The sequence below is a fragment of the Hyla sarda genome, chromosome 8, assembly GCF_029499605.1.
Source record: "Hyla sarda isolate aHylSar1 chromosome 8, aHylSar1.hap1, whole genome shotgun sequence".
Taxonomy (NCBI): Eukaryota; Metazoa; Chordata; class Amphibia; order Anura; family Hylidae; genus Hyla; species Hyla sarda.
Window position 1 is genome coordinate 87744017 of NC_079196.1, and position 27478 is coordinate 87771494.

The 27478-nt window shown below is 43.0% G+C and overlaps 1 protein-coding gene across 4 annotated transcripts in view; it reads left to right on the plus strand.

Moving 5' to 3' along the window:
• The window catches only part of ERBB4 (erb-b2 receptor tyrosine kinase 4), a 1050606-nt gene that overhangs the window by 712771 nt on the left and 310357 nt on the right, over nt 1-27478 (plus strand). For all 4 annotated transcript variants that reach the window (XM_056534264.1, XM_056534265.1, XM_056534266.1 and 1 more), the window contains 2 exons: nt 15672-15737; nt 21656-21774. In XM_056534264.1, the coding sequence (XP_056390239.1) occupies nt 15672-15737; nt 21656-21774 (185 nt within the window). The remainder of the gene's footprint in view (nt 1-15671; nt 15738-21655; nt 21775-27478) is intronic.

Here is a 27478-nt window from a genome sequence, read left to right on the forward strand (position 1 = left end):
CTTAGGGGGGATTAAACTTGCAGAGTCACTGGTAGAGAAGGATCTGGGTGTACTTGTAGATCACAGACTACAGAATAGCATGCAATGTCAGGCTGCTGCTTCCAAGGCCGGCAGGATATTGTCATGTATCAAAAGAGGCATGGACTCAAGGGACAGGGACATAATACTCCCCCTTTATAAAGCATTGGTACGGCCTCACCTGGAATATGTTGTTCAGTTTTGGGCACCAGTCCATAAAAAAGACAAGAAAGCAGGAGCCAGCGCACAGTCTTCAGGTTTATTCAAGAGGTATACAAAGGTAACAGGATAGAACACATACCGGCACTCCGGATAGGATGTGACGCGTTTCGGGTCACATGACCCTTTGTCAAACAGATAATTGGGTAGAGACTAGCTACCTTTTTATATGGTGTTTCACAGGTGCAGCTTGACTGGCTAATGAAAAAAAGTTCATTAACCCCCAATAGCTCAAACATTGTGAAAAACATCGAACAAGCTTTACAGGAAAATGTTACAAAACATGCACAAAAGCACAAATATAAATAGGTTACGTTGCATATTACAAGGTTCTATATGCTAACATAATAACATGTTACATGATTAAAAATAAAGTATGGAATTGGTATAATATTGCAGAAAAGAGGTGTAGGACTAATCGTAGTACAGGATAATATCAGATCTAAAATTAAGACCATGCGGCTGGTAACTGCGTAAATTATATATCCAAAAGATTTCTCTGTTGCGAAGGGTTTTAACCCTGTCACCACCTCGTTTCTGCTTGTGAACCAATTCTATACCATGGAAAGAAAAATGGGATGTGTCACGGTTATGTTTGTCACAAAAGTGTTTTGAAGCACTAGATATATTGACATGATGAGGATTTAAAATGCCTCTAATATGCTCCTGAATTCTGATTTTAAGTGGGCGTTTAGTGCTTCCTATATAAGATAGGTTGCAAAGTTTGCAACAAATCCTATATACCACAAAGGTAGTTTGGCAGTTTATAAAGGATTTTATGGGCAAGCTGTGTTGAGCAGAAAGTCCAGGTGTGAATTTACACTTATCGGCGTATCTGCAAACAACACATCTTGAGTTGCCACAAGGAAAAAAACCTTTAACTTTGAGCCAATTGTCGGCTCGTGGACACACACTGGGTAACATAAAAAAGACACTGTGGAGCTGGAAAGGGTGCAGAGACACGCAACTAAACTAATATGGGGCATGGAACATCTTAGTTATGAGGAGCGATTAAAGGAGTTACAATTGTTTAGTCTTGAGAAGAGACGTTTAAGGGGGGATATGATAAATGTGTATAAGTATATTAATGGCCCATACAAAAAATATGGAGAAAAACTGTTCCAGGTTAAACCCCCCCAAAGGACGAGGGGGCACTCCCTCCGTCTGGAGAAGAAAAGGTTTAGTCTCAAGGGGCGACACGCCTTCTTTACGATAAGAACTGTGAACTTATGGAACAGTCTACCTCAGGAACTGGTCACAGCAGGAAAATTTAACAGCTTTAAAACAGGGTTAGATACATTCCTGGAACAAAATAACATTAATGCATATGAAGAAATATAAAATCCCATCCCTTCCCCAATATCGTGCCACACCCCTACCCTTCAATTCCCTGGTTGAACTTGATGGACGTATGTCTTTTTTCAACCGTACTAACTATGTAACTATGGGAATGTAATAAAGCAGGTATAGACCAGTTTAGATGAAAACCGTTTTGGACTAAACTTCTTGCTGTGCCTCCTACAGCCTGCTGTCTTTCCTATGAGATTGCGATCATATAAGCATATTCCATTAGTGGATGAGGGGCATAAATCTCCCATTTCACCAGAATTAAACAAAGTAGTTATATTTTTGCCATTTTAAGTGAAAAATTTATAGAAAATGGACACGGAGTCTTTTCTTCCTTTGAAATCATGTTTATATTTTAAAAATAAAGAGAAGGTACTTTGTTGCTTCATAAAACCTCGGTAGTGAGGCAGGAGCCATTACACACGGCTAATAGTAGAAAGTGATGTGTGAGATTAAACCCCATGAATAACTAAACTATCAGGAGAAAGCGTATTCTAAAGCAGTACAAACTCCAACCGCTTGCAAAATTGCAAGGTAACGGCAATAATGCTCACACGTTTGTCACAGCTGGCGAATCCATTAAATCAGGGCTGAATTGTTGGTCAGTCTTGACCCAGTCCTACTTAATTATGTCCTTTCAAGGTAATGTGCTTTTGTGCGTGAGTGTGGGAGAATTGGCGACAGTAGATTTCACTGTGATGCCCCATGCCTTTGCAGAGGCGTGAGGTGAACCGAAATTGTCTGCAACTTGGTCAAATTAAATTTGGTGTTCTCGTGAATGGCAGCAGTGGTCAAACATCAGAGGGAAGAAATCATAACAAAGGGAGAGGAATTGAAGTCAGGATTTGTTCAGCTGTCGGAACTTGTACTAAAGGCCGCAGAGCTGAGTCAGAGGAACGAGCTATTACAGCCAGTTGGAACATTGAAGAAATGTAGCAGAATAGTGTCTGGAATAAGGAGAGAGGAGATAAATTACTGGTGTCAGCAGATACCACTTTACAAATTGCCTTTCTACTTCTGCTTCATGCCTGCACAGTATGATCATCTCATTTTTTATTTTACATAAATCCAAAAATTGTTTAAAATAAGAACTATGAGTATACCCTTTGTATGGACAGACTCTTCTTCATGAGTAGAGCTGTTTAGCAGGAATCTTATAGCAGTATAAGGATTGTGGAGTTTTACATGGCTGACAATCTTAACACTTAAAGGGGTACTCCCCAGGAAAACTTTTTTTTTTTAAATCAACTGATGATTACTGGAAGGATTAAGATTTAAAGGTTGAATCCTTTAAATCCTTTATCCTTTAAAGGGAACCAATCAGCAGATTTTAGCATATATAACGCTTGGCAACAAGTTATATATGGTAAAATCTTTATCCTCGCCATCCCTGGGGGGACGTTCCAGGATATGAAGATTTATTTTCTAATGGATTGGAAGAGCCCTATATGACTTTACATTATACAATTTGACTATATACTTTACTATTCTGCCAGACTTGAGTAACAGAAACTTGACGGAATTTGTTTTTGCAGACATTTAATATACCGTACAATATAACTTTTCAACAATCATTACCTAAACCAGTGTTTCCCAACTTAAAGTGGGCATGTTAGTAAGAAAACAGGGAAGTATTTAAGCATATAAATAGATGAGTCTTCAAATCATGATTGGTGGCATACTTTTTTTTTTTTTATCTCTATAGTCATTTCCATTGGCAATATATAAGTTATTAATGCAAATGAGCATGTCAAGAGCCCAGGTAGGTCCAGCCAAAGTCCTCCTAATCTAGAAAATTAATTTACACATTTTGGTTATATATAATAGGCTAGAAGCTATTTTGTACTCTATCTTGCTCATTAAGTTGGCAGGCAGAAAATGTGTACAGCTTAAGCCAATAGTTAAGTGGTGTTAGAAAAAAAGGGAGGGCAACATTTTGGTTGTCATTGCCAAATATATGCTTCTATGTATGGTTGCATTCATATGGAACAAGAAGTACACAATTTAAATGATCGCACTTAACATTTTGGCCAATTTTTATAAAACCAAATTTTTTTTGTATAACCTTGTAAATAAAAAACAAAATAATAATAATAAGATATTCAGAGCCTATGGGTTCCCCACCATCAATTGTCATATTAATTGTATAGATCACGAAAAAATAAACAATGTTTGCAAATGTTATACAGTTAAAAATGATCCATTGAATAGTAATACAAAGTGTCACGATGCCGGCTGGCAGGTAGTGGATCCTCTGTGCCAGAGAGGGATTGGCGTGGACCGTGCTAGAGGATCGGTTCTAAGTCACTACTGGTTTTCACCAGAGCCCGCCGCAAAGCGGGATGGTCTTGCTGCGGCGGTAGTGACCAGGTCGTATCCCCTAGCAACGGCTCAACCTCTCTGGCTGCTGAAGATAGGCGCGGTACAAGGGAGTAGACAGAAGCAAGGTCGGACGTAGCAGAAGGTCGGGGCAGGCAGCAAGGATCGTAGTCAGGGGCAACGGCAGAAGGTCTGGAATCACAGGCAAGGAACACACAAGGAACGCTTTCACTGGCACTAGGGCAACAAGATCCGGCGAGGGAGTGAAGGGGAAGTGAGGTGATATAGGGAAGTGCACAGGTGTAAACACTAATTGGAACCACTGCACCAATCAGCGGTGCAGTGGCCCTTTAAATCGCAAAGACCCGGCGCGCGCGCGCCCTAGGGAGCGGGGCCGCGCGCGCCGGGACAGAACTGACGGGGAGCGAGTAAGGTACGGGAGCCGGGGTGCGCATCGCGAGCGGGCGCTACCCGCATCGCGAATCGCATCCCGGCCGGAGGTGGTAACGCAGCGCCCCGGGTCCGTGGAACCGACCGGGGCGCTGCAGTGAGGGAAGTGTAGCGAGCGCTCCGGGGAGGAGCGGGGACCCGGAGCGCTCGGCGTAACAGTACCCCCCCCCTTGGGTCTCCCCCTCTTCTTGGGGCCTGAGAACCTGAGGATCAGACTTTTGTCCAGGATATTGTCCTCAGGTTCCCAGGACCTCTCTTCTGGACCACAACCCTCCCAATCCACTAAAAAAAAAGTTCTTCCCCTGACCTTTTTAGAGGCCAAAATCTCTTTGACAGAGAAGATGTCCGAGGAGCCGGAAACAGGAGTGGGAGGAACAGATTTAGGAGAAAAACGGTTGAGGATGAGAGGTTTAAGAAGAGAGACGTGAAAGGCATTAGGGATACGAAGAGAAGGAGGAAGAAGAAGTTTGTAAGAGACAGGATTAATTTGACACAAAACTTTAAAAGGACCAAGATAGCGTGGTCCCAACTTATAGCTCGGGACACGGAAACGGACATATTTAGCGGAGAGCCATACCTTGTCTCCAGGGGAAAAAATGGGAGGAGCTCTTCTTTTCTTATCTGCGAATCTCTTCATGCGAGAAGAAGCCTGTAAGAGAGAATTTTGGGTCTCTTTCCATATGGTGGAAAGATCACGAGAAATTTCATCCACAGCGGGCAGACCAGAGGGCAAGGGGGTAGGGAGGGGGGGAAGAGGGTGACGGCCGTACACCACGAAAAACGGAGATTTGGAGGAAGATTCAGAGATTCTGAAATTATACGAGAATTCGGCCCAAGGTAGAAGATCTGCCCAGTCATCCTGGCGGGAGGAAACAAAATGTCGTAAATAGTCACCCAAGATCTGGTTAATTCTCTCTACTTGTCCATTGGATTGAGGATGGTATGCAGAAGAAAAATTTAATTTAATCTTGAGTTGTTTACAGAGAGCCCTCCAGAATTTAGACACAAATTGGACGCCTCTATCCGAGACGATCTGTGTAGGCAACCCGTGAAGACGAAAAATGTGTACAAAAAATTGTTTAGCCAACTGAGGCGCTGAAGGAAGACCAGGAAGAGGGATGAAATGTGCCATTTTGGAGAATCGATCAACGACCACCCAAATAACAGTGTTGCCATGGGATGGGGGTAAGTCAGTAATAAAATCCATACCAATCAGAGACCAAGGTTGTTCGGGGACAGGTAGAGGATGAAGAAAACCAGCGGGCTTCTGGCGAGGAGTCTTATCCCGGGCACAGATAGTGCAGGCTCGCACAAAGTCCAGCACATCAGTCTCTAGAGTCGGCCACCAATAGAAGCGAGAGATGAGTTGCACAGATTTCTTGATGCCCGCATGACCTGCGAGATGGGAGGAGTGACCCCATTTGAGGATCCCAAGGCGTTGGCGTGGAGAAACAAAGGTCTTTCCTGGAGGAGTTTGCCTGATGGAGGCTGGAGAAGTGGAAATCAGGCAGTCAGGAGGAATGATGTGTTGAGGAGAGAGTTCAATTTCAGAGGCATCTGAGGAACGAGAGAGAGCATCGGCCCTAATGTTTTTATCAGCAGGCCGAAAGTGAATTTCAAAATTAAATCGGGCAAAGAACAGAGACCACCTGGCCTGACGAGGATTCAGCCGTTGGGCAGACTGGAGGTAGGAGAGGTTCTTGTGATCGGTGTAAATAATAACTGGAAATCTTGATCCCTCCAGCAGATGCCTCCATTCCTCAAGTGCTAATTTAATGGCTAGAAGCTCTCGATCCCCGATGGAGTAGTTCCTCTCCGCCGGAGAGAAGGTCCTGGAAAAAAAACCACAAGTAACAGCATGCCCGGAAGAGTTTTTTTGAAGAAGGACAGCTCCAGCTCCCACTGAGGAGGCATCAACCTCCAATAGGAAGGGTTTAGATGGGTCAGGTCTGGAGAGCACGGGAGCCGAAGAAAAGGCAGACTTGAGTCGTTTAAAGGCGTCTTCCGCTTGAGGAGGCCAAGACTTGGGATCGGCATTTTTTTTTGTTAAAGCCACAATAGGAGCCACAATGGTAGAAAAATGTGGAATAAATTGCCTGTAATAATTGGCGAACCCCAAAAAACGTTGGATGGCACGGAGTCCGGAGGGGCGTGGCCAATCTAAGACGGCAGAGAGTTTATCTGGGTCCATTTGTAGTCCCTGGCCAGAGACCAAGTATCCTAGAAAAGGAAGAGATTGGCATTCAAACAGACATTTCTCTATTTTGGCATAGAGTTGATTATCACGAAGTCTCTGAAGAACCATACGGACATGCTGGCGGTGTTCTTCAAGATTGGCAGAAAAAATCAGGATATCGTCCAGATATACAACAACACAGGAGTATAGTAGATCACGAAAAATTTCATTAACAAAGTCTTGGAAGACGGCAGGGGCGTTGCATAGACCAAAGGGCATGACCAGATACTCAAAGTGTCCATCTCTGGTGTTAAATGCCGTTTTCCATTCATCCCCCTCTCTGATGCGGATGAGATTATAAGCACCTCTTAAGTCCAGTTTGGTAAAAATATGGGCACCTTGGAGACGATCAAAGAGTTCAGAGATGAGGGGTAGGGGGTAGCGGTTCTTAACCGTGATTTTATTAAGACCGCGGTAGTCAATGCAAGGACGTAGAGAGCCATCTTTTTTGGACACAAAGAAAAATCCGGCTCCGGCAGGAGAGGAGGATTTACGGATAAAGCCCTTTTTTAAATTTTCTTGGACGTATTCAGACATGGCAAGAGTCTCTGGGACGGACAGAGGATAGATTCTGCCCCGGGGTGGAGTAGTGCCCGGGAGGAGGTCAATGGGACAATCATAAGGCCTGTGAGGAGGTAGAGTCTCAGCTTGTTTTTTGCAAAAAACGTCCGCAAAGTCCATATAGGCCTTAGGGAGACCGGTTACATGAGGAAGCACAGGGACACGGCAAGGTTTACTGGGAACCGGTTTTAAGCAGTCCTTGGAACAAGAGGGCCCCCAACTCTTGATCTCCCCAGTGGACCAATCCAGGATTGGGGAATGGAGTTGAAGCCAGGGAAGTCCAAGAAGGATTTCAGAAGTGCAATTGGGGAGGACCAACAGTTCAATCCTCTCGTGATGAGATCCGATGCACATTAGAAGGGGCTCCGTGCGGAAACGTATAGTACAGTCCAATCTTTCATTGTTTACACAATTGATGTAGAGGGGTCTGGCGAGACTGGTCACCGGGATGTTGAACCTGTTGACGAGAGAGGCTAAGATGAAATTTCCTGCAGATCCAGAGTCCAAGAAGGCCACAGCAGAGAAGGAGAAGGCAGAGGCAGACATCCGCACAGGCACAGTAAGACGTGGAGAAGCAGAGTAGACATCAAGGACTGTCTCACTTTTGTGCGGAGTCAGCGGACGTCTTTCCAGGCGGGGAGGACGGATAGGACAATCCTTCAGGAAGTGTTCGGTACTAGCACAGTACAGGCAGAGATTCTCCATGCGGCGTCGTGTCCTCTCTTGGGGTGTCAGGCGAGACCGGTCGACCTGCATAGCCTCCACGGCGGGAGGCACAGGAACAGATTGCAGGGGACCAGAGGAGAGAGGAGCCGGGGAGAAGAAACGCCTCGTGCGAACAGAGTCCATATCCTGGCGGAGCTCCTGACGCCGTTCGGAAAAACGCATGTCAATGCGAGTGGCAAGATGGATGAGTTCATGTAGGTTAGCAGGGATTTCTCGTGCGGCCAGAACATCTTTAATGTTGCTGGATAGGCCTTTTTTAAAGGTCGCGCAGAGTGCCTCATTATTCCAGGATAATTCTGAAGCAAGGGTACGGAACTGTACGGCATACTCGCCAACGGAAGAATTACCCTGGACCAGGTTCAACAGGGCAGTCTCAGCAGAAGAGGCTCGGGCAGGTTCCTCAAAGACACTTCGAATTTCCGAGAAGAAGGAGTGTACAGAGGCAGTGACGGGGTCATTGCGGTCCCAGAGCGGTGTGGCCCAAGCCAGGGCTTTTCCAGACAGCAGGCTGACTACGAAAGCCACCTTAGACCTTTCAGTGGGGAACTGGTCCGACATCATCTCCAAGTGTAATGAACATTGGGAAAGAAAGCCACGGCAAAACTTAGAGTCCCCATCAAATTTATCCGGCAAGGATAGTCGTATTCCAGAAGCGGCCACTCGCTGCGGAGGAGGTACAGGAGCTGGCGGAGGAGATGATTGCTGGAGCTGTGGTAGTAACTGTTGTAGCATAACAGTCAGTTGAGACAGCTGTTGGCCTTGTTGCGCAATCTGTTGTGACTGCTGGGCGACCACCGTGGTGAGGTCAGCGACAACTGGCAGAGGAACTTCAGCGGGATCCATGGCCGGATCTACTGTCACGATGCCGGCTGGCAGGTAGTGGATCCTCTGTGCCAGAGAGGGATTGGCGTGGACCGTGCTAGAGGATCGGTTCTAAGTCACTACTGGTTTTCACCAGAGCCCGCCGCAAAGCGGGATGGTCTTGCTGCGGCGGTAGTGACCAGGTCGTATCCCCTAGCAACGGCTCAACCTCTCTGGCTGCTGAAGATAGGCGCGGTACAAGGGAGTAGACAGAAGCAAGGTCGGACGTAGCAGAAGGTCGGGGCAGGCAGCAAGGATCGTAGTCAGGGGCAACGGCAGAAGGTCTGGAATCACAGGCAAGGAACACACAAGGAACGCTTTCACTGGCACTAGGGCAACAAGATCCGGCGAGGGAGTGAAGGGGAAGTGAGGTGATATAGGGAAGTGCACAGGTGTAAACACTAATTGGAACCACTGCACCAATCAGCGGTGCAGTGGCCCTTTAAATCGCAAAGACCCGGCGCGCGCGCGCCCTAGGGAGCGGGGCCGCGCGCGCCGGGACAGAACTGACGGGGAGCGAGTAAGGTACGGGAGCCGGGGTGCGCATCGCGAGCGGGCGCTACCCGCATCGCGAATCGCATCCCGGCCGGAGGTGGTAACGCAGCGCCCCGGGTCCGTGGAACCGACCGGGGCGCTGCAGTGAGGGAAGTGTAGCGAGCGCTCCGGGGAGGAGCGGGGACCCGGAGCGCTCGGCGTAACACAAAGTATGGAGCGTTGTGCACATCCATCAAATAATCTGGTGCTGGTGGACACATATGCTTAGTTGCCTCTACGGCCAGTTTACTGTATAGAGATCGTCAGTTCACTTTAGAGCAGCCAGTAGAAATATCATGTTGCTCTGCCTGTCATTAAAGGACCAGAACCTTTGCAGTGGCTAGGAGGTCTAGCTAAAAATACTCATATGTTTGTTAGGGTTGTAAAAGGGGTTTATAAAAAAAAGAGATGGGACTATATTGCCAGCTACCAGAGGGGAAGGAGGCTAAGTATGTCCACTCAGTGTTGTACAGGAGCAGGGAGTTCAGTAGTAAATAGTACTTCCTGCTCCTGTACTGTAACACATCTGTGCAGAGTCTAGCTGTGGGCCAATTACAATTCTCTTACATTCACTGAGTGGGGGGCCCTGCAATACTTTGCCTTGCCCTGGGTGCTCCAACCCTTGAGAGAATCAATGCATACACTGTATACATCAAAACACTCTTACATTTACTGAGTGGGGGGCCCGCAATACTTTGCCTTGCCCTGGGTGCTGCCACCCTATGTTACGCCACTGTGCCTCTGAGTCCATAAGGTAGTAACATTATACATAGCGAATGCATGAGGATTTCCTAGTGCATTTTGTCTGTTTTCATTCAAATGAAAAAATATCTATTCTATAACATAGCGAAAAACCTATATCTTGCCCGATTCTGCACATTGGTGTTGCATGGCTGACTGCTCTGACTTGATAGAACTGCATTGTGTGATGCCTCATGAGGTAATATAGTCAGAGAAGCTGAAGTGACTCCACAGTCTGATAATTAACCTTCTAACAGCGCAAGAGATGGGGAGATAAGTGCAGAGGAGGGAAAGGTAGAGAATCATTTCTTTATTTTCTCTCAGCACAAAAGAGGAAGCAATGAATCCATAGAATTATAATAGGCAATGTAATACAAGGACAGGGAGAGCATTGCCTATAGGCCCAGATGTAGCTGCTTTTACATACAATGCTATCTCTCAGGCTGGTATTACTTAGCTGCCATTCTATCACTAAAATAATATTTTTATATTGCCGCTCTTTATCTGCTTTTCAGCTTATTATTCTTCCAAACTGAATATTTCTTTTTTCCTTTTACCTTTTGCTTAATATTGTTTAAGCCACCTTGTGCAATCACAATAGCTTTGACCCATAGAAGCATGGACTCAGCTAATCCTCTAAGGGTGTCCTGCTGTACCTGGCACCAACACATTAAAAGCAGATCTTTTCAACCTGGAGGAAAGCACAAAAAAAATAAAAAAATAAATAAAAATTGTTATGGAACAAAAAAAGGGGACATATACTGGCGCACCCTGTGCCTCGTGTTGCCAAAAGTGTGTGAGTGTGCAAGTCAACTTCTTACCTTGTTGTATTGCACTGCGGGCACAACACCGAAAATCACCTGGGGGGGGGGCATGGGTAACAGCAGCAGCCCGTGTCCGTCCGTGCCTGGAATCTTGGAACGGTCATAGAACTGGAGGGAACCACAACTTGCTGCCGTGTGCGGAGAAAAATGGACACTTTCTCCAGCGCTTGCTGGAAGTAGCTTTGTAATGATATTTCAGACTCCAAGGTGGTGGAAGAAATAAGCGTTTTATTCGTACAAAAACGGGAAGAGGGGTGCTGTCCCCTTGAAACATGTTGTCATCTTGTTTTTGTACGAACAAAACGCTTATTTCTTCCACCCCCTTGGAGTCTGAAATATCATTACAAAGCTGGAGAAAGTGTCAATTTTTCGTCCCCCTCCACCGCAAGTTGTGGTTCCCTTAAAAAAAAAAAAAAAAAAAAACACATATACTTATCTTTCTCACTCCTGCCGCCACCAGTCTCTTGGAGCTGGACTTGTTGCATGTAATTGCTGTGCTTGGGGTTGGCACATGCCCTTCTCACTGAGCCAGTCACGGCCCCAGTGGTGTCTATCCACCTGGATAGCCCATTAAAATCAATTTAAAATACTCCTTTAAGTCCTTAAAGTTATAAGATATAGACTTCATGGATGGAACTTTTTTCTTAAGCACATCCCATAGATGCTTAATCAAATTGAATTTAAGGAAATTCGGAGAAGTCACCCCCTTGTACTCTTTGTCATGTTCCTCAAAGCATTCCATAACTATTTTGTGGCAGACCACTTTATTCTGCCAATTCAATTGAGACTACCATTGAGACGATATGTTGTGCTTGGTCTACAACATTTTATCCTGGTTGGTACGTGTTTAAGTAGAACATTGCCTGGAGCATCAAACAGCCATCATCAGCTTTACTTTTTTCCATAGTGCATCCCTTCCAAATTGCACACATGATGTAAAATGAGAGGTAACTCATACAAGCAGGTTACCTTCTTCTAGAGCTTTCAGTGGTGTACCGGGATCACCAAGAGCACAGCAGATTATGATACCCTGCGTGTTCTTTTTATTAATGCCAGCATTAACTTTTTCAGCAATTTGAGCTACAGTAGTAGATAGTCTTCTGTGGAATTGGACCAGATGGGCTAGCCTTTGCTCCCATGCATTGCAATGAGTCTTGGGGACCACTGACCCTCTATCTTATTAATCTATTATTTCTCCATGGACCACTTTTTTATGTGTTCTAAACATTGCATAACAGGAACAATTACACAAGACCTGCTATTTTGGAGATGCTCAGACCCTAGCCATCACGTTTGTAAAAGGACCTCACATTAACTGCAAGAACTGACATTTCACTTACTGCCCAATATATCCCACCCCTTGACAGACACCATGAAATTATTAATATTATTCATTACACCTACAAGTTGTTTCAGTATAATGGATCTTAGCACAGTCTGCAGATGGCGGGGACACATTCAACGTGGGACATATGAGCAAAACTCAATGATTAGCTGACTTGCAATGTGTTGTCTCAAGCCGCACAGCAAGCCTGAAAAGGCTTGAGAAAACAATAATCCCTAATGCAGAATGCAGAATCTTCAGAGGCATAAAAATACAAAAAACAGCATGATCCACCAAAGACAGGTGATACAAGTTAATTGACATCATATATAACTTGGCATCAGGGGAACATAGCTTAAAATCCTGGAATACCCCTTTAAACTTAGACCAGTGTTAAAGGGGTATACTTATCCTCTATCCATAGGATAGGGTAAAGATGTCTGATCACGGGGGGGGGGGGGGGAGTCCGGAAACTGGGACCCCCCCATGATCTCTGGCCCGGCACCTCAGCGTTCTGAACGCTGTCTGTGCTGAGCTTCAGGCGGCCGTGGTCGTCATGCCCCCTCCTTTAATGTCTATGATGGCTGTGGTCGCTGGTAATCCGGCACTGAGCGGAATTCACTCCATGCATGCAGATTACTGGTGCCAGGCCAGAGATCATGGGGGATCCCAGCATTCGTTTCCCAATCCCCTTTAGATTTGGCTAGGGGATAAAATGTTTAGGGGTGCAGTACCCTTTAAAGGAAAACTGTCAGCCAGTTCACCCACACTAAACCCAATATACGAGGTGATAGTGTGGGTGAACTGGAGTCCATAAAGTGTTCACTTATCTTAGTGTGGGCCCTGGCTGCTGAGTTCTCCCCCGCAAAAGTTCTGTTAGTCCTCTCTGTGCTTCAGATGCATGCGCTCTGCAGACAGGGCGCTGCGCTCCGGGGGCATGTGACTCCACGTCACTAGGACAGAGAGTTGAGGAAAATGAATATGCAAACCAAGGGGCAGGCTTAGGCCCCTTCCTCTGGGACCCAAAGAGATATGGACGCCGGGGGACCGCCTTCAAAGCACTACTGCAGAGAGGACAAATGGAACTTAAGCGGGGGAGAACTCAGCGGCCAGGGCACACACTAAAGTGAATGCGTTATTGGACTCCAGTTCACCCACACTATTATCCAGTATATTGGGTTTAGTGTGGGTGAACTGGCTGACTGTTTTCCTTCAAGCATTAGTATAACTTAGCTTGACTTTAGGAGAGTTCAACAACTTAATGAAGCTGGCCATAACTATTCCTGTCACCTCCATGACTCAATGGTCTTGGAATCCAAACCTTGTTATATTATTCTAGCCGGAACAGTACAGTACAAACCATTCTGTTTTATTATTCCTATGTATTTGGCGCCATCATATTCAGTTGCACTTACTTGATTTCAATGTTGTCTCTTATCTTCGTCTGCTTCTATTTCTACTTCATGTTATTGTATTTCGGAGCCATTCAGCTTTCAGCTTGTTAGAGAGACTTTTTTTTTTGTACAAGGTATACTCTCTATGGAACACCTTGGCAATTCTTTATCCAAAGCAATGTGGCTGCCCTTCTGTAGAGATATGAACGAACCCGATGTTTTCCTAGGCAGTCATTCCTAATCCTCTTTGTTATAAATCAATTTAGACTCATTAAGTTTGTGCACTGAGCTCCAGTAGCTTCCTAATAATAATTATCCTTATTACTGATTAAAGTTGTATTATTTGTGCCAGATGGAAACTCCCCCGCACTGCTCCACCCCATCTTCCCCACTCGACTCTGTCCTGTTAGACAGAAATTATTTTGCATTATGTTACCATAATGAGTTTGTGATAGAAGTAAACAGATGGTCCGGTGACAGGGAATTGTAAACCGAAAGATCACTTCAACATGTTACCCGAATGGTACCTGTTGTCAGCCTCATCTAAAAGTTAGGCGGCAAAGTATATTTTATCAAGAAGGGTTTTATGGTTTAGCACTAAAAATAGAATATAAGCTGACAATACAACTGAGAGTGTTCCCAATAACCTATCCCTTTAACACCCTTACCCACTATACATTCGCAAGGCTGTTTTCCTAAATGCTATCCCATATTTGCCCACCTCTTTGAAGGGAATGGGTAATAAGTTATTTTTTTTTTTATACAGTATGTCCACCAATAACTTTTTGACCAACCCAACAGATGTAATATCAATGCCTATTTACATAGATAGATAGATAGATAGATAGATAGAAAGAAAATAAAATAGTGAGAGACTACACAACAAAGACATTGAGGGAGATTTATCAAAACCTGTCCAGAGGAAAAGTTGCCCAGTTGTCCACAACAACCAATCAGATTGCTTCTTTCATTTTTAACAAGGCCTCTGCAAAATTAAAGAAGCGATCTGATTGGTTGCTATCGGTAACTGGGCAACTTTTCCTCTGCACAGGTTTTGATGAATCTCCCCCATTATTTTGACTATTTTAAGAAAACTAAATATTTATTTCTCTATCGGCTCCATTGGGGGACACAGACTCTGGGTATATGCTGCTGTCTCTAGGAGGTTGAATATTCCCTTGACATTTCTTTCTTCTTTGAGACTGATGTATTCATGATTAAAGGTTTTATCCTAATATTTCAACTGTTGTACAGCAATCGGGTATCTTCAGAAATCCCTCAGTGAATGAAGTGATGGTCAAGCATACGTAGCTCCCCAACTAGTGCTGTGTATCCAAATACACAACAATGGGAATTTTAACATCAAGTAGGGATAGCGTGTCTGTCTGCAGCCTTCCTGCATGTGCAGCGAAACACATTGCTTAATACACAAGTTTGGCTCTAGATCCGTGTAGTCCCACTGCATGTGGTTCCATTCTGTGCCGAATATTCCTGACTCTATTATAGTCACTTCCAGGTAAGAGTAGTTGGCACTGCTGATAGTGTGGGTGTGGGTGTGGACTAGGTTTATAGCAATGGTAGAATAAATCCCGGCACTCCAAAATCTTCATGCAAGCAAAATAAGTATACAACATGAACATACATATGCAGTTGAAAAAGGCTATCTTGCCGGAATGTGTGCTGCGTTCATGCTGTATCCTTATTTTGCTTAAATAAAGAGAACAAAGAGTTGTATGAAGATTTTGGAGTGCAGGGGTTTCTTCTACCATTGCTTCAATGTTTATTTATTTATGGCACCAAGGGCTGACCCATAAGAAAATTCTAGAATAAAATTACATTTGTTCAGATTGACAAATGAATTCATTGCAAGCGTTCTTTTTAAAAAAAATAATTTTATAGAATTCCTATTCCTAATGTAATATGATATATTTTAAACATGTAATATATATGTGGATGCCATTGTACTGTTATGTTAAGAATTTACTTTGTTATATGATGCCAAAGTATAAGACAAGACATTTATATTCAACTTTGTTACATACAGTATATGTTTGTGTATAATAATTTGTCATTGAAATTAATAGCTCTGACTATATTCTCTGCTCTTCTACTCTTAGGTGGGAAGTGTCCAAAAGCTTGTCCCGAGCACTGTTGGGGTCCATTTGAGAACCAATGTCAGAGATGTAAGTTCTATTTTATCTGTTACATTACTCACCCCTCCTTCCCCAGTGTCATTGTTGGAGAAAATCGTCTTTGACCAGACATAAATACTGTTGTACCTGCTGCAAAACAATATAGGTTGTATAGTTTTTAAGGTGGCAGTCAAAGACAAAACTAAGTGGATTATCAAGGATTAGGAAAAAGAGCTGATTTCTTCAAAAACAGCACCACACCTGTCCTCAGGTTGTGCGTGGTATTGCAGCTCAGTTCCATTGAACTGAAGGGAGCCAAGTTGTAATACCACACAATACCTGAAGACAGGCGTGGTGCTGTTTTTGGAGGAACTTAACTCTATTCATCATAAATCGATGCACAGCATATCTCCAATATGCTTATTGGAGATTTGCACAATATTTGTACGATTTCTGATGAATAGTTCTACAATAATTGTGACCTATCATTTATGAGAGATACTAAAGCCCTCTAAATGGTGTTTTCCCTTGTCATTGCCCCATAGTCTCTGAATATGTCACTTATGTGTCAAAACATGGTAGGGGGGCTCTGTGAGATGTTTAAATACAGCATCATACCCTGTCCACCTCTGGATGCACACTGCAGGTATTCTCAGGCTAAGGCTGCTTTCACACTATAAAATGTATCCGTTTTAAAGATCCGTTCAATGTTCCGTTACAAAAAAACGGAAAATCGGCCATTAAATGACCGTTGCAAAATCCCATACGGCCGTTAGAAAGTCCCATTATAGTCTATGGGTTTTTTTCATTATCCGTTTTAACCCATTATAGCCCATTATTAATAATGGACATTATTTTATGACGGAAGATAGAAACAGGAGAAATAATGCATGCACTATTTCTTCCGTTCATTCACCCGTCACAAAATAACGGCCATGTTTTGGCTAATTTGCAGTGATAGATGTAATTGGCATATTTACTCTTGCTTTTATAGAACTCAACCACTGGCCGCACATGCCCTATTACAAGAGGAAATGTGCTGTCAAGGACTGATCATTGGCCCTATTACACAGGGCGATGTTGGCCTGTTTGACCGATAACTTGTGTAATAGGACTTCAGGTTTATCACCGCAGCTCAGACTCATATATCTGGTGCATCTTTAGATGGTCTAGTGTAAGTTTAACCCAACTATTAGTTTGTCTTAAACTGTGCCAAAATCTTGCACTGGAATTTTGGCAAAATTTGGGTGAATGGTGTTGCATCTTGCGTTATGCTTCCTTTTACAAAACCCATGCCTCTTTTATGGACTGTGGTTAGAAAAATGGCTAAAACACATAATAAAGGCAGTGTGCCACATGGAAGCCAGTTTTTTGGTGTACATTGTGTCAACAAAGTAAATCTGGTCCAATGTTTTTACCGTTAAAACTAAAGCAGTCCTCTTTTTGTGGACTGCATATGGTTTAGCTCCAACAGCGTGGGGGTAAATATTATAATGTGCAATTATAAATCTAGTGTTAGAGACTCCCAAAGAATACTGAATGAGCAGTACCTGTTACATCTCTTGCAAGCATCACTTAGAGAATTCAAGTTGTATCCTTAATATCCAATTAAATAATGGAACATCTAGCAAAACGTTGGTGCAAACAGCAAGAAAATAGCTGAAACAGCATCCCAAATCAATCATAATCGCCCGGGCACTTTCCCGGCACACAACATCTTTAATTAAAATCTGTGTATTTTACTAATAACTTTGCATGTTCATAAGTCTCTGTTATTGATTTAATTTGTCCACCAGCCTTGTGTTTGCCGAATCATTGTAATGTCTGGACACCATGTAAAATTAACAGAAACATTTCATTGAAAATGGGGCTGATTCCCCCAGGCTCTTCAGTGCAGAATGGGGATTTTCATTGTAGTGTGATCGCCTGCATTCTTCACCGAGCACTGGGGCATCTCAAGACTCATTATTATTCTGGATGAGTTACATGGGCTATATTTGCTGTTCTTGTTTGAGTTCCATTAACATTAGAAATCTAGAAATTTCACTTGTGAAATGGATAGGAATGTTATATAAATTAAAGGGGTATTCTGGGTTTATACATCTTATACCCTATCCAAAGGATAGGGGATAAGTTGTATGATCGCAGGGGTCCCGACGCTGGGGACGCCCGTGATCTCAGTGCAGCCCCCAGCATTCTGTGTCGGGTGCTGCCTCTATGACGAGGACATGACATCAGGGTCATGCCCTCTAGTGACACCACACCCCTTCCATTCATGACATGAATGTAGGGGGCATGGCGTGACATCACTAGGAGGCGTGGCCGTGACTTCACATCCCCATCTCGATGGCAGCACTCGGCAAAGAATGCTGGGGGCTGCACCGAGATCATGGGGGTCACCAGCGGTGGGACCCCTGCGATCATACATCTTATCCCCTATCCTTTGGATAGGGGATAAGAAGTATAGAGCCATAATACCCCTTAAATGCTTTATTCGGCTTTGTAAGAAAAAAAAAATGACACCCTTCAATGTTATGATAAATCATCAAGCAAACAATAAAAGAGATCACTAGTGTTGAGCGCGAATATTCAAAATGCTAATTTTTTCCGCGAATATTTAGAATATAGTGATATATATTCGTAATGAAGAATATTTGTTTGTTTGTTTTTTATGCAAATTTTATGCAAATGTATTTTTATGCGAATATCGGCACTTCCAGACTGGACAATGATCCCTCTCTTATAATATATATATAAAATATAATTGCGCATGAACACTATGAAATTTCATGACAAATTTTCACATGAAAAAAAGAAACATAGAAAATATGCAAATTTTACAAATATAGGACGAATATTCGTCCATCTATTCGTGAAATATCGCAAATTTGAATATGGCCTATGTTGCTCATCACTAGAGATCACTGCTAAAGACCTAAATAGGAAAGATACAAGATCCAAAAAGTAGGTATCTCATGAGGACACCCTTTTCTCCAAAATAGCTGAACCATTGATCAGATGATCACTACAGGTCTGGTTTGTGGAATCCCCATTGATCAGCTGTTATTACTAGTGTTGAGCGGCATAGGCCATATTCGAATTCGCGAATATTCGCGAATATATGGACGAATATTCGTCATATATTCGCGCATATTCGCATATTCGTAATATTCTCGTTTTATTTCCGCATATGCGAAAAATCGCGTATGCGAAAAGTAACATATATGAAAATTCGCATATGCGAAAATTAGCATGTGCGAATTTTCGAATATGCGAATTTTCGCACGCCAGTCTCACACAGTAGTATTAGAGCCTTCTTTACACCACACAAGCTGGAAGCAGAGAGGGGTGATCACTGTGATGTGTACTGTGAAGAAAAAAACAACAAAAAAAACGAATATTCGTAATTACGAATATATAGCGCTATATTCGCGAAATTCGCGAATTCGCGAATATGCGATATTCGCTAATAATATTCGAATTGCGAATATTCGCGAGCAACACTAGTTATTACCAGGGAAAGGTTTGCCTCACTGTTTTACCAATGGAGGCTGTCGTAGTAAACTTGACAGTTATTTTACTGGGCACGACCTTAGAGCACTGGGCATGATTGCAACAATGAAGTGACATGCAATGTGACTGTGTAAGCATAGGATATCTCTATCATGACTGCATGGCAAGGGATACACCGATAACCCACGGAATGCATAGCACAAGTGACAGAGTTGAGATTCTTTTACTGGGGATTTATCCATAAAATAGCTTTAATGGATTATTGGGAGTTTGGGTCTATAGGCCTTTATTTATGTTGGGCAATGCGCTATATTTATGCATCTTACACCCTGTTCCTTATGTGCGGCCCAGGGTACTCGTCTATGTGGCTCTTATAAGCCTAGTATGATGGAGGTTTCCAATCCTCACACAGTCACAGGAAAATACAGTATAAAATTACCAAACATTAAATGAGTTTTCTAGTACCAGGAATTGCTGCAGAAAATGTGGTTTCTGGTAATCAATGAAGAATCCACAGGCCTTAGAACCTGACTGATCGCCTCAGCCCCTTCAGTCAGCTGATGGCTAGAGGTACCCAGAGTCAGACCCCCACTCATCTAATATGTTTAGATCATCAATGACAAAAAGTCAAAGAAAATCCCTTTAAAATGAATTGCAGATCATGTGATACTACTTTTCTGAGCTAACATTTCTCAGCAACCCTCAGCAAGCTAGTAGATATATATATAGAGAGAGATTTATCAAAACCTGTCCAGAGGAAAAGTTGCCCAATTTCCCATAGCAACCAATCAGCTTGTTTCTTTTATTTTTAACAAGGCCTCTGCAAAATGAAAGAAGCAATCTGTTTGGTTGCTATGGGCAACTGGGCAACTTTTCCTTTGCACAGGTTTTGCTAAATCTCCCCCATAGTACTTTTATTTTGCATGTCTGTGCTTCCATGTGATAAAAATACCTTTTTCTTATGGCCTCAAGTGTCAAAGTGGCGTTCTTCAGTTACTGAAATGCCATGGGCTGGAGTGCCTCCTCCTCCCTCTTCTTACTATAGGGCATACAGGGCTCGTCTTCTAGCACCCAACCCAATATAAATCTTATTCACGTGCCATGCATTCATATCATGGTACATGCATAGTGGGTTTTCTTGCTTTGGACAGCAGCATCACTGTTACACACAGGAGCTTCCTTTCACTTAAAGGGGTATTCCAGGCAAAAACTTTTTTTTTATATATCAACTGGCTCCGGAAAGTTAAACAGATTTGTAAATTACTTCTATAAAAAAAAATCTTAATCCTTCCAATAGTTATTAGCTTCTGAAGTTGAGTTGCTGTTTTCTGTCTAACTGCTTTCTGATGACTCACGTCCCGGGAGCTGTCCAGCTCCTATGGGGATATTTTCCCAAAATGCAAAGGATATTCTCCCATCATGCACAGCTCCCGGGACGTGACATCATCATTGAACAGTTAGACAGAAAACTTCAGAAGCTAATAACTATTGGAAGGATTAAGATTTTTTTAATAGAAGTAATTTACAAATCTGTTTAACTTTCCGGAGCCAGTTGATATATAAAAAAAGTTTTTGCCTGGAATACCCCTTTAAAACTCATGGTGCACATGCAGTAAGACACTGATGTTGCTGCATGGAGCAGGGAAACTGCACCACAATAAGAATGCACAGTGCATACATGAGATTTAAATAAGGTTTGGTGGGCTCACCACCACCGAAAGCCATGTCCTGTCTGCCATTTAAGCCAGAAGAGGAAACAAGGAACCTGGAGCACTTCAGGGGCTTGGGAATACTTTTTTCAGACTGGGACTAAAGGAAAAAGTTATTTGAAAAAGTTTTTTTTTTAAACTGAAAGAAGGGATCTGATTGGTTGCTACACAGATTTTGATAAATCTCCCCCTATATGTCTCCTTGACCTACTAGCTAGCTGACCCTGTCAACAGTTTATCATGGGTTTTTAATTTACCAGACTTCCTTAAAGGGGTACTCCACCCCTAGAAATCTTATCCCCTATCCAAGCGACAGGACCCCCATGATCTCGGCTGCGGCACCCCAGACATCCTGTGCATGGAGTGAACCTCACTCCGTGCCGGATGACTGGCCATGTGGGCGGAGGCTCCTGACATTACAGGCACGCCCCGCTTGTGACGTCACGGCCATGCCCCCTCAGTGCAAGCCGTCACGCCCCCTTCCATAGACTTGCATTGAGGGGCGCGGCCGTGACGTCACGAGTGGGGCACGGCCGTGATGTCTTGAGCCTTTGGAGCTGCACCCGATGCACTAAACAATCACCGGGTGCAGCAGGGAGATTGTGGTGTTCCCCAGCGGCGGGTCCCCCGTGATCATGTCTAGGGGCAGAATACCCCTTTAAAGTAAATAAATGCTGAGTGTGGTATATACATTGTCTTTTGGTGTTTCTTTCTAGTGTCCTCACATGTATCTTTCTGCCCCACCAGTGACGAAGATCGTGTGTGCCGAGCAGTGTGATGGCCGCTGTTATGGACCCTATGTTAGTAATTGCTGTCACCGGGAATGTGCTGGAGGCTGCTCTGGACCGAAAGATACTGACTGCTTTGTATGTTGCCTATCATTTTTCTTTTCACCTACCACAAGACTTTTTAGTTGTAATTTAATGTTCTGGCACCAAGTGATTCTCCCTTCTCATTAATTTTTCCCTCCAAACTTAGTTGTTCATTTAGCTGTTTCATATATTTCTTCCAATCGTGTTGTGTGAACCATCAGGAGGCATTAGCCCTGGCAGATTTTATATGTTTTGCAAATAAGGAGATGAACGTATTTATGTGCAAATGCATATGATTTCTGGCTTCTGAAAGAACACTTTGCAGATTTAAAAATTACCATTTTGTGCAGTCTTCAATCCTTACTACGTTTTATACAAGTTCTTGTGACATTCACCAAAAATAATACTTATGGTTAAGTAATGTAAGTAAAGCACAGACCTTTAACTATATCATTTTTATTATGTATTTACTCGACCATTCAGTACTGTATAGAGAATCACTTACAACCATTCATTGCCTTGGGTGGTGCAAACTCAAATCTCTCTGTTTCAGACTCTTCACATTCACATTTATGGCACATGCTTGGTGTATATGCTGAGTACAGCATCAATATACAGTGGGGCAAAAAAGTATTTAGTCAGCCACCCAGGGGGGTACAGCCAGTACTCCAGTAAGGGGCCTGTGCTCCCAGGAGGCCCGGGCCCCAGCTGCATCCCCCTTCAGCAGCTTGCAGCCCCAGTACAGAAGCAGGAGACCACTGTTTAAAGCGGTCTCCTGCATCCAGGGGCAAAAAGAAAAGGCCAACAGCTACCAGAGACATATTTTTCTTAAAACCTGTGGCATGTTGTACCTGTAATATCAGTGCAGGGGAGGGACACTCCTCCCCTCCCCTCACACTATTGGTGGAGCAGGATCACATGCTTTGTTTTTCCTGCTCCACCAAAGACCCTGACACTTGGTTGCCACTGGGAATAGAAATACTTCTCATGCCTAGGAAAGGCATTCATCAATCATAGTAAGGGGAGGGGAGGTTTGCAATTTGGGTTTAGTGGGAGAAAAATAGGTAATATCTCATGCAACAGCTGGAGGCACCTTGGTTGAAAAACAATGAGATAGTGCCTATTTACCTCCATCTCATTGTTTCTCAACCAGAGTGCCCTCAGCTGTTGAAAAACTACAACTCCCAGCATGTCTTTTGCTGTGTGAGCCTGCTGGGAGTTGTAGTTTTGCAACAGCTGGAGGCACCCTAGTTGGGAAACACTTTAATATCTATCTATTTATTTATTTAGCAACAGGAGAATACAGCAGCACACTGCTAGCACAAAGGTATAGATAAAACATGAGTATATAGATGGATGGAACATGAGTATATAGATAAAACATGAAAAGCTATACAGCTGTAGTGCAACAAATGAAAATATGAAATTATGAAACAGTGAGGTTCTTAGCTTGCAAATTTGGCGGCCAAATAGCTTGGACCGTCCCACCACGGTAAGGTGACCTCATTTTGGGACGGACCCTACACTGTGAATATGCCTCTGTGTGAACAGTTCAGCAGGCATTGCAAGAACTGAAACATCCAAGGCACCTTATATACACCTAATAGAGGTGGGTGTGCGTGCAAGAGCCAACATGGAGGTAGCCACTCCCCCATATGTGTAATACAACCAAAGAATAAGTTGGGTTTGGTTGTATTTATTTATTTATCTATCTATCATCTGTCTTTCTCATATCTATTTATCTATCTCTCTCTCCCCCCATAAGGCCCCTACTCGCTAGATGCCAGGACTGGTTGCAGGCCATATCTATCTGTCTATCTATCTATCTATCTATCTCATATCTATCTATCTCATACCATCTATCTCATACCTATCATATCCAAAGGGGGGGGGGGGGGAGGGGCACGCCATGAGCCGTGTAAGGGCCCCAGAAAATTCTGAGGGCAGCCCTGCAGCCACCAATTGTGCAAGTTCTTCCACTTAAAAGATGAGAGAGGCCTGTGATTTTCATCATAGGTATACATCAACTATGAGAGACATAGTGAGAAAAAAAAATTCCATAACTTCACATTGTCTGATTTTTAAAGAATTTATTTGCAAATTATGGTGGAAAATAAGTATTTGGTCAATAACAAAAATTAATCTAAATACTTTGTTACATACCCTTTGTTGGCAATGACAGAGGTCAAACTTTTCTGTAAACCAATAACAACAAACCCCCGGGGGTTGTAGGTCAATAACTAATAATAACTACAACTTTAGGGGAAGCCCCCAAAGGGGTACCCTAAACTAGAAACCCCCCCCCCCCCAAAAAAAAAAAAAAAATAAGTATAACTTTTATTATTATCATTTAAAATAGAAAATAGTGTAGTGACAATTGGTGACACGTTGTGAGTGTGTACCACAATGGTTAAAATTAAAGGGTCTGTCTAGCACACTTGAGTTATTATGAAGAGAGACTCTTAATATGTGTGCCACTAATACTTGTATGGCCACCACTGAGGCACTAGCTAGTAATGCATGATGGTGCTGACAGAAACCACTGCGTTTTAAAAGTTAAACACGAGCCAGAGGACTTCAGGACGAGCAGATTCAGTCTTCCCAGCCCGGTGCAAGTCTACAATTTTGTTTTTGGTGTCCTTCGACAGCTCTTTGGTCTTGGCCATAGTGGAGTTTGGAGTGTGACTCTTTGAGGTTGTGGACAGTTGTCTTTTACACTGATAACAAGTTCAAACAGGGGCCATTATTACAGGTAACAAGTGGAGGACAGAGGAGACTCTTAAAGAAGAAGTTACAGGTCTGTGAGAGCCAAAAATCGTGCTTGTTTCTAGGTGACCAAATACTTATTTTCCACCATAATTTGCAAATGAATTCTTAAAAAATCAGACAATATGGATATGGATTTTTTTTTATCATTATGTATCTCATAGTTGAACTATACCTATATATGATGGAAATTACAGGCCTTTCTGATCTTTTTAAGTAGGAGAACTTGCACAATTGGTGGCTGAATAAATATTTTTTTGCCCCACTGTATGTATTGTATAGTAAATATATACCAAGAAAGTTAAACAGATTTGTAAATTACTTCTATTTAAAAAGCTTAACTCTTCCAGTACTTATCAGCTGCTGTATGTTCCAGAGGAAGTTCTTTTCTTTTTTAATTTCCTTTCTGTCTGACACAGTGTTCTCTGACGGACAAATCCCCATAGCAAACCTCTCCCGCTCTGGACAGTTCCTGACAGGAACAGAGGTGTCAGCAGAGAGCACTGTGGTCAGACATAAAGGAAATTCAAAAAGAAAAGAACTTCCTCTGTTGAAAAAAGCAAGTACTGGAATGATTAAGATTTTAAAATGGAAGTAATTTACAAATCTGTTTAACTTTCTGGCACCTGTTGATTTAAAGAAAAATGTTTTCCGGGGGAGTTCCTCTTTAAGGTTATGTCCACCAGATTTTTCAATTGTCTTAATCCATCTAAAAGGAAAAATAAAGTGGACTTGCCATTGGTAAAAGTTTCCAATTGTTTGTTCAGAAACTAAGCAGACAGTACTTCTGTAGGTAAACAGACAACAAACAAATTCTGTATATCTAATACTTCTGTCATATTTCCTTCCACTTGTCCTTTGCTGAATTCTAGCTTGCCATATATTGTGGGGGTTAGGAAGAAGTAAAGGACAGATAGCAGGGAATAAAGTATGAGTCTAGATTCAGACTGCTCATTTTAGATGCATTGGAACAATGGAACAAAAAAGTTATTGTAAAGGTGAAAATAGCCTTCCAAGGTTCACTCACACGTGCCACTCTTTTGGCATTTGTCAGGCCCCTTATAGTATATGAACATATTTGGTATGCTATTTATGTAAGAAGTTTTTCCTAGGATAATGTAAACATACTCCAGAGGAAGTTGTGTAGTTCTTTCCAGTCTGTCCACAGTTCTCAGTATTAAGTGTTAATCTAAAGTTTGCTTCATCATACTTCATAACGTATTAAAGGGATACTCAACCCCTAGACATCTTATCGTGTCTGATCGTGACATCACACCCCCTCCAGTCATGTCTATGGGAGGGGGTGTGGCATGACGTCACAAGGGAGCGTGGTGTGAACGCCGGGACCTTCGCAACGGAAACCCAGAGTTGTAAACATACCATGATCAGACATCTTATCCCCTATCCTTTGGATAGGGTATATGATGTCTAGGGACGGAGTACCCCTTTAAGTGTCACGTTAATATTTGCTACATCTGTAGGTTATTAGTTTTTTTTTTATATATATATATATATATATTATATATTTAAACCAAAAGGCAAATAACAATCAAGACCAAACCCCCTAGTTTAACACCACTGGCTCCAGAATTGTATATATTACCACCCCTCCCCCACTGGTAGCAGTTTTGTCTCCCGTTTTGCCATTCCCCATTGAAAGCAGAATTGTCACCCTTTTCACCATTCCCACTGGCAACAGTACTGCACTCATTCCTACCCCTTCTACATTGGAACCAGTACTGTCCCCATCCCCACTCCTTCCTCAATGACTAGAGTATTGTACCTTTCCTCCCCTTCATCCACTTACAGCAGAATTTTTCCCCAATTACCTCTCCCCCACTGGCAGTAGCATTCTTTTCCAAACTAACCCTCCCGACTAGCAGCAACACGCCTTCCAGACTGGCAGGAGCACAGGTTATGCTGGAGGTCTCAAGGCACCTCTCATGTACTCTGTGTTTGTAGTCTCCAGATTCCCACTATAGGAGTACCAGCCCGTTTCCCGCTATTTGCCCTGGCAGTGTAACTAAGTCTGACTGGCGATGGAAAGAGAAGAGATTAGTAACACAATGGTTAATTGGTGTACTATGCAGATCTTTCCTTCGCATTCAGGCTCCACAGTTCCAGAACTATTATTCTGTAAATATGAAACTCAGGCTGAAACACTCCATGAATCTCAGCATCCAAACAAGGTATTCCCGGATTATTTTGCATACGGAAGGACAGAGATGTTCTCAATGTGTTCACAATCAGGCAGTGACAGGAAGTCAGCAGATTATTGCTTCTCTCTGAAAAAAAAAAACCACAGGATCACACACTTGATAGTTACGCACTGGATCCGTGCATTATAGAAATCTCTTCAGATTGTGTCATCTGCACTATAGCTAGAAGAGGAAAAACTTTTCCAAGACTCTTAGATGAAGGGGATGTGTAAAGTTGAGAAGGGTGGGAGAGGATGGTCTCCTAGGAGATATTAGACCTAGTTTCTCTCGTGTAAAAATAATAACCTCCCCCTGTGCAGATTCAATAGAAATGAATGGCAGCCCCTCTTCATAATTGGTAGTTTCCATCCACAGCTGGAATTTAAATGGGTGGCGTAGGAGATCAGCAGGCCGGCCCTCCGAAGTACAGATCATTAGTATGTTCAGTGGGAATATAAGCAACATCCGCTATTAACTGCTGTCACCAGCGTTACTCCTCAGCCTGCTCCTGTCAAGCACTGTCAACAAAATATTTATTTTTGCCTGTTGCTTTTTATAAAAGAAAAACCGAACTTTTCAGAACATTTGCTTGCAGAGGGCTCTTGGCAGGAGCACACCCTCCCTTCTCATTTCAATGCAAAGACTCTCTGTTCCTACTGTCAGCCGAACTCAGGGGTAGCTGGACCGAATTCTGAGACACAGATGCACAAGAGCGCAGACAGGTTCTAAATATGTTACTAGGGGAAATTAACTAGTAGTATTCTTTCCTTACTTGTCCTCCAGTGCAAGAATTC